Here is an 8,692-nt window from a genome sequence, read left to right as displayed (position 1 = left end):
CCGCACTTTATTCTGTCCGCCCGTTTTCTGTCCGCACTTTTTTCTGTCCGCACTTTTTCTGTCCGCCCTCAGATCTTAAAAACTACTGGGCCTAGACGGCTGCAAATTGGCATGTGGATCATCCACCCTCCAATCATGAAACCTACCAAATTGCAGCCCTCTAGCCTTAGTAGTTTTTATTTTATTTCAGGTTAAAGTCAGCCATAACCGTGCTTCTAGCAATGCTATAGATAGGCCACCACCGGGTGGTGGTTAAAGTTTCATGGGCCGTGGTTCATACATCATTGTACGGAGACCACCGAAAGGTAGATCTATTTTCGGTGGCCTTGATCATACGCTGTAGCGGCTGTGCAGAAAACTCGATTGCGCCGAAGAACGGTAAGGTGAAACAAATGAGAATTATAACACGTGGAGAACGAGTGTCAGTCTCCATTAAGCGCTCCTCTCTGCTGAAACATTGTCTTTGAAATATGAAAATTGCTTCTGTATAATTAAGTATTTGAATCTTTGAACTTATTCAGCATATTTATGTGGTTATTACCAATGCTCATGCACATAATATTTATATTCTTATAGTGTGTAATCAAGTACACGAATTATTTATCTTATTCATTATATTTATGCAGCGGTTACTAATTCTCTAATACGTAATTTTTTATATATTATTAGAGTTGTGTTCTGTTGATCAATACAAACGTATGTGGAATAAAACAAGTGAAAAATGCGCCGAAGTTTCCTTGGCGCAATCGAGTTTTCTGCACAGTGTATAATACTTGCTGTGAATGAAAGCAAAACAGGTTTCGATATCACGCCCTACGGAGGGTAGAGGGGATTACATTAAATATATTCTCACATACATAAGTGCCCAAATGCATTAGCCTGCGCAGAAATTGAATATAACTGAGTCCGGACTGTGTCATGGTATATAACGTCAGATTGAATTAGACGAACGTAATGAAACCTTAAAGAGGACATTGGTTCATGAGATGGTGTTGAAGATATCAGCCTATGCTTTTAGAAATAATAACTGAAATTAGGATTAAATTATTTATATAAAGGAATTTATGTTTTTTTTTGTGAAAAAAAATCTGAAGTTCTGAAATGAAGAGTACCAAACCCTTAGCTAAGACTCTCATTGTAAATGAGTGTAAATTCTCAGAAAATTATATATATACATGTGTGTGTACTATGTATACATATACACACACGCATACATATATATATATATATATATATATATATAAAACATCGTAGTTCTCACGTCCTGAATGAGAACATAGATCTAATCATTTCCTGAAATATTATTTTATATCTAAATCCCTGCGAGCTTTTTTAAAATCAGATTTAAAATTTGTGGGAACCGATACATTTTTTGACCCAAGATCTTGTTGCAAAAGTCTAATTCTCACCGGAATAGCAGAGGACGTATGTTACGAAAAAAAAGAAGTTGAATTTGCCACAGTTCTATTTATAAAAATGGTTTTTGTAAAAATTAAACAAAAAAATCGGCGACATATTGATTATTAGAACTGTCTTCACTGATGTCAGTATATATATAGTATGTATGAGTAGCCTATTATATATATATATATATATATATATATATATATATATATATATATATATATGTGTGTGTGTGTGTGTGTGTGTGTGTGTATAATGACTAGATAATGATGACATCATTAAAGAAGATCTATTACATACTCTACTCGAAATGATTTTGACAATACCCTTTCGGGCCCTAACTCATTATTATTGCTGACAACTGACAGAGGAGATTCTCTTCATTAAAGTCTATATCCCTGAAGATTCAGAGCCTCGTAATTTCTTGATAATTAGGAAGTTTCTGTTCTGTTTTCGTTTATTCATATCATAATTAATATTTGTAATGAGGTATTAAATTTAATTCGTCTTTTGACGTTTATGCAATTTTTTCTTTTTGCTTTCATTTTGCGCATTTTAAAATTTCTAATTTCTTTTTTGTCATGTTTATATCAATATTTCTGTTTCCGAGGATAAAGGAAATTTAATGATTTGGTAACTGAGACATTTAGGGTTTTAATAATTGTATGGTTGCCTAGTTACCAGTTTATGAGTCATTTTTTAAATAAATAACTCTTTTTTTTTTATTCCCAAATTTATATAGAGTATTTGGAATAATTATGATAAGTATCTACGGAAATAATATATATATATATATATATATATATATATATATATATATATATATATATATATATATATATATATATATATATACACACATACATACCTATATGCACCTCACAATCCTTCTCACCATCCGTACGCGACGTCTCTTTCAGATTCGACGGGCGGCGGAGGGTGGGCGGGGAGGACTCTCACTGGGCGGATGAAAAGGTGCTCAGCGGTCGAGCGTCACTCGACGTGTCTACCACGCCCGCGATACTCCGCCTCTCCTCCCTGACGCTGGCGGATGAAGGGTTGTACAAGTGCCGAGTCGACTTCATGTTCCACCCGACGAAGACCACTCGAGTCAAGCTGTACGTTGTAGGTATGTCTTTGGTTGGGAGGCTCCAGGGATTTCTCTTTTTTTATTTTACTTATATTTGTTACGTTTTCTTAAGTGGAAAAGTAAATTTTGTTTCAAATCTGACGTAGGGGAGAAAAAGGGATGTTCAGATTGGTTCTTATAGGCATGTCTTTGGTTGCGAAGCTCCAGGGATTTTTCTTTGTATTTTATTTATTGGTTACGTTCACTTTCGTGGAAAAGTAACTTTGTTTCAGATCTGACGTAGAGAAGAAAAATGAATTTTCAATTTGATTCTTATTATGTATTTTTTGTATTATATTCTTTTAACTGTGTCAGATCTGATAGAAGAAGAGTTTTCACTTTAAGTCTCACTCTTCTGCTTCTATTTCTTTATATTTTTTCCCCCATTTTCGTAAAGATATCTTTGCTTGTATTTCATTTTTTTGCATTTTCATAAAGAGTAACTCTGTGTCAGATCTGATGTCAAAGGAGACTTTCATACCAGTTCTTATATTTCAGTTTCTTTTCTTTCATAAAAAAATTACTCTGACAAATCTGAAGTAAAAGGAGAATTTCATATCAGTTTTTTATTATTAATTCTTATATTTTATTTTTTGTATTTTCATAAAATGTAACTCTGCCAGATCTGATGTAAAAGGAAACTTTAATATCAGTTCCTATATTTCATTTTTTAAAATTAAAAAGTAACTGTCAAATCTGAAGTAAAAAAAGACTTTCATGTCAGTTTTTCATCATGTAGTCCTTATATTTCATTTTTTTTTTCACTCATTAAAAAACATTTCTGTGTCAAATCTGATGTAAAAGGAGACTTTAATATCAGTTCTTATGGTTCAGTTTTTTTTTTTTATAAAGAAACTCTGGCAAATCTGAAGTAAAAGGAGACTTATATCAGCTTTTTATTATGTAGCTCTCATATTTCATTTTTACTTTCATAAACAGTATTTCTCTGCCAAATCTGATGTGAAAGGAAAGAAAAAGAAGCTTTAATATCAGTTCTTATTATGTACCTTTCATATTTCATTTTCACTTTCATAGAAAGTAATTGTTTTAAATCTGATGCAAAGTGGAAATTTTCACATCATCTGTGATTCTGTAGCTGCAAATACCTTTTAGAGTCTATTCTTCGGGGCAGGTTAGAATACTGAAATGGAGTCTGCACAACTGTTCTTAAGAATATCTATGTAACACCTAAGAAAATGTAATAATTCTCATGATGTTTGTGTGAATAACTGAGCATTGATGGAATTCACATAATCGAAGCTTTAAAAGCTAGATTCTTTTATTAGATGATACAAGATATGTATGACGGAGTCTTGTTCAATTTTACCAGATTTTCCAGATTTATAGGACGAACAGAAATTCTACCAAATGAATAACGAATTAAATATGACATACATCGGCACATTTATGATTCCTCCCATAGGTACTCAACCTACAGGTGGCAGAGCCAGTATGTATGTTTGACAGGACAGAATTGATAATACTGAGACTGAATGAATAATTTCCTGTGCCTGAGACGTGTAGAGAGGCGAGAGGCTACAAAGGAATATTTAGGAGGGGATTATTCCTCAGGGTAAGGAGAGAATGTGGAAAGGTATTTCAGGTTAATATCAGGATTTGTAAAGGAAGGATACTGTAGATTTAGACAAGGAAGAAGTGAGAGTAAAGCATTTGGTAGAAGTTTTTGAGAAGTTGTTAAAGCAAAAATTTAAAATCTTTTCATTGGAGCGTGTTTGGTTCAACGACCTTATTCAGAAAAAAAGGAATAATTATTGACGTTATTTAGGTTTTTTAATTCTGTGGATGAAAAGGAATTCAGGGAGTTTATAATGCAATGGTGTATTTCGATAAATAGTGCCTTTCCATCTAGTATTTTTTTTTCACTGTAAATAAATCCCCAGGTTATTAATCAATTTTTTCGTCGATTGACTTACATGGTAAAACATCCACGTTATAAAATGATATAAGTAAACATATATGTATATATATATATATATATATATATATATATATATATATATATATATTATATATATATATATTTATATACATATATATGCATATATATAAATATATAACATCAACGAATTTCAAAACTCGAAAAAACAAGCAACGCTGCCCTGGGAACTGGTATCTAAAATTGGAAATGTCTGAGAGAGAGAGACACAGAGAGAGAGACACAGGGAGAGAGAGAGAGAGAGACAGACAGACAGAGAGAGACAGAGAGAGAGAGAGAGGCGCCAGGCTGCCATTAATAGAACACAAATGCTTTTTTCCAACAGAACAACTTTCCAGGCTTTTAACTGATGAATGCCTCACCGCCCGATGCTACCTGACATTCAGGGCGGAAATATCAATATAAAGTTTGTTCAGACGCTAGATCCGTTATTTGTTGGAGTTAAAATAGGGACATTCAATTATAAATTCCGTAGGCAAGTGATTTAGTGTTTTGTGGTTTAAGGGATAATTTCATAGATGCTGATTCACGCAAAATGTTATTTGACAAAGATTTAAGGCAGACGTCCGTATGCTTCATAGATTTAACAGTAATTAACAAGTTAATTCTACCAAATTTCCATTAAATCTCTGCAATATTAATCACTACAGTTAAACAAGTCAAAAATGCGCCGAAGTTTCTTTGGCGCAATCGAGTTTTCTGTACAACCAAGGCCACCCAAAATAGATCTATCTTTCGGTGGCCTCGGTATAATGCTGTATGACCCGCGGCCCACGAAATTTTATCAACGGCCCGGTGGTGGCCTGGCCTAGATCGTTGCCAGAAGCACGATTATGGCGAACTTTAACCTTAAATAAAATCAAAACTACTGAGGCTACAGGGCTGCAATTTGGAATGGTTGATGACTGGAGGGTGGATGATCAACATATCAATTTGCAGCCTTCTAGCCTCAGTAATTTTTAAGGCCTGAGAGCGGACAGAAAAATTGCAGACAGAAAAAGTGCGGACAGAAAAAAGTGCGGACAGATAAAGTGCGGACAGAACAAAGTGCGGACGGACAGACAAAGTCGGCACAACAGTTTTCTTTGACAGAAAACTAAAATCCTCATAGTGAAATCTATTTAAAATTAGGGGCAGACATAAAAACGATTTAAGCAATAACAACTACTTCATTTTCCTTCCAGTCCCTCCTAAGGGGGTAACGGTGTTCCTGGAGGGGCTAGACGGGACCCACAAACCTATCAAAGGGGTCGTGGGCCCCCTGCAAGAGGGGGACATGCTACACCTTGTTTGTATAGCCATCGGAGGTAAGTTTGAACGGAGTTAGATTATGTTATTATGTTTAGATACCAAAGTGCACTTGCCATCACGGGCAAGCATATATACATAATTCATATATACATACATATACATATATATATATATATATATATATATATATATATATATATATATATATATCTATATATCTATATATATATATATATATATATATATATATATATATACATATATATATATATATATATATATATATATATATATATATATATATATATATATACATATATGTGTATATATGTAAATTTATATATATATATATATATATATATATATATATATATATATGTATATATATATATATGTATATACACATAAATATTTATAACTGTGTATGCATATGAATATACTGTATGTATTCCAGTTGCTCAGAAGTTGAAAATAAACCCTTTTGATTTAAATCCAGTGAATCAAACACAATAGAATATAATTCTGGAGCAACACTATAAATCACTGTGACATTATAACATCATTGACATCACGAAGGACCCTCAAAAATTTACCCGAAATTTTCCTGAAAATGACTCATCCAAAATGTCAATAAAGTTATGAGGAATAAAAGTCCAGATTTTGCGACATTGTGTTCCATTAAGCCGTCATCAGGATTCAATTTTGGGCGCCATTCAGAGAGGAAATTGTGTTATATATGGATTTGTGATCCAGTTAGAATTAATAGCAGTCAAAATAAGCTTATTATGGCGGCATATTTATCTTTTATGGATGATGAAATGCGTGAGTTATACTGAGCGTTATACAAATATATTTTTCGTGGGCGCCATTTTTGACGTGGCTGTTTTTAATCATTGTTTTGGCCCAAAAATGTGACAAATTCTTCAGTGCGCCAAAAAAAGCTTCGGAAATGAAACAAATTCGTGAGATTTGATTCAATTATTGCATAATAGTCGTACAGAATTTGCGAGACATTTGATTGCAATGCTCTAGACACAAATTGGCATGAAAAAGAATTTTTCACTTATCAGTCTTTAAGTTTTATTACTCGGTCTCTCTCTCTATGATTTCATAAAGAAACAGTTATGAAGAGAGAGAGAGAGAGAGAGAGAGAGAGAGAGAGAGAGAGAGAGAGTAATATTATTTAAGACCCGTATCTGCTCTTCTTTTCCTAATTTCTTTTTATTCATAATATAAACAAGCAATTATGGATAGAGAGAGAGAGAGAGAGAGAGAGAGAGAGAGAGAGAGAGAGAGAGAGAGAGAGAGAGAGAGTAAAATTATTTAAGACCTCTGTCTCTCCTTCTCTCCCTAATTTCTTTTTATTCATATTTTAAACAAGCTATTATGGAGAGAGAGAGAGAGAGAGAGAGAGAGAGAGAGAGAGAGAGAGAGAGAGAGAGAGTAATATCTTCGAAGACTACTATCTCTCCTTTTCTTAATTTCTTTTTATTCATATTATATAAACAAACAATTATGCATAGAGAGAGAGAGAGAGAGAGAGAGAGAGAGAGAGAGAGAGACGAATATCATCCACGACCCCTCTCTCCCTCCCTCCCCTCCCTTACCTACCCAGGCAGCCCTCCGCCATTGGTCGTGTGGTTCGAGAACACGAGGCTCATCGACAGTCAGATGGAATCGGACGAGGTGGAACAACACAACGTCACGCTCGCTCCAGGGCCCATCGCCGCCGCAGCCGCCTCAGCCAGCACCACCAGCGAAACGTTTTCCCCCGAGACGTTTCTTCCGGAGCTGAGTGGGAACCCCTACAACAGCCTGACCCTCGGCCCCCTGACCCGGAAGGACCTCAAATTGTTGCTCACTTGCGAGGCGTCTAACAATAACCTGACTTTGCCCACTTCCTGCGTCGTCATGGTCGATATGTTGTGTGAGTGGTGGTTCTCATGTGTTTGGCGTTTGCTTTTTGGTGTTGCTTCTTTGAATGTTGTGTAGTTTTATTGTATTGCTTCTTTGTTAAGTAGTGTGTGTTATTGTGCGTTGATTCTTTAAGTGATTTGTATCATCTCTTTAAATGCTGTGTGTTTTTCTTTTAATATTGTAGTTTTTCTCTCGGTATAGTTTCTTTAAATAGCGTGTTATCTCTTTAAATGTTGTGTGTTTCTTTTGGTATTGCTTCTTTAAATAGTATGTTACGTCTTTAAATATTGTGTGTTTCCTTTAGTACTGCTTCTTTAAGTGGTGTGTTATCTCTTTAAATATTGTGTTTTTCCTTTAGTATTGCTTCTTTAAATAGTGTGTTTCTTTTTAGTTTTACCTCGTTAAATATTGCGTTTCTTTTTCATAGTACTTCCTTAAATATTGTGCGTTTCTTTTAGCGTTACTGCTTTAAATATTCGTGTTACGTATTCTTTAAATATTGGTGGTAGATATTCTTTAAATATTCGCGTTAAATATTCTTTAAATAATGGTCGTTAATACTCTTGAAAATTCCTTAAATTCTTTAAATAATGGTCGTTAATATTCTCGAAAATTTCTGGTTAAATATTCTTTAAATATTCGTGGTAAATGTTCTTTAATATTGGTGGTAAATATTCTTTAAATATTCGTGGTAAATATTCTTTAATATTGGTGGTAAATATTCTTTAAATATTCGTGGTAAATATTCTTTAATATTGGTGGTAAATATTCTTTAAATATTCGTGGTAAATATTCTTTAAATATTCATGATAAATATTCTTTAAATATACTTGTTAAATATTTTTTAATACTGGTGGCAAATACTCTTTAAATATTCGTGTTAATATTCTTTAAATATTCATGGTAAATATTCTTTAAATATTCATGTTAAATATTCTTTAATATTGGTGGTAGATATTCTTTAAATATTCGTCTTAATATTCTTTAAATAATGGTCGTTATTATTCTTTAAGTATTCGTGGTAAATATTCTTT

At 33.4% G+C, this 8,692-nt stretch overlaps 1 protein-coding gene across 2 annotated transcripts in view; it reads left to right on the top strand.

Moving 5' to 3' along the window:
• LOC136854461 (nephrin-like) overlaps positions 1-8,692 on the top strand; it is a 66,649-nt gene that overhangs the window by 37,899 nt on the left and 20,058 nt on the right. The window contains exons 4-6 of one of the 2 annotated variants that reach the window (XM_067130751.1): positions 2,325-2,533; positions 5,675-5,797; positions 7,357-7,668. In XM_067130751.1, the coding sequence (XP_066986852.1) occupies positions 2,325-2,533; positions 5,675-5,797; positions 7,357-7,668 (644 nt within the window). Of the gene's footprint in view, positions 1-2,324; positions 2,534-5,674; positions 5,798-7,356; positions 7,669-8,692 lie in introns of those variants that run through there. The other variant, XM_067130752.1, reaches the window with a different exon arrangement.

Source organism: Macrobrachium rosenbergii, chromosome 29, assembly GCF_040412425.1.
Source record: "Macrobrachium rosenbergii isolate ZJJX-2024 chromosome 29, ASM4041242v1, whole genome shotgun sequence".
In the NCBI taxonomy this organism is placed as follows: domain Eukaryota; kingdom Metazoa; phylum Arthropoda; class Malacostraca; order Decapoda; family Palaemonidae; genus Macrobrachium; species Macrobrachium rosenbergii.
The sequence above is the reverse complement of the archived record's forward strand: the minus strand, read 5'-3'. Positions and strand labels throughout refer to the sequence as shown.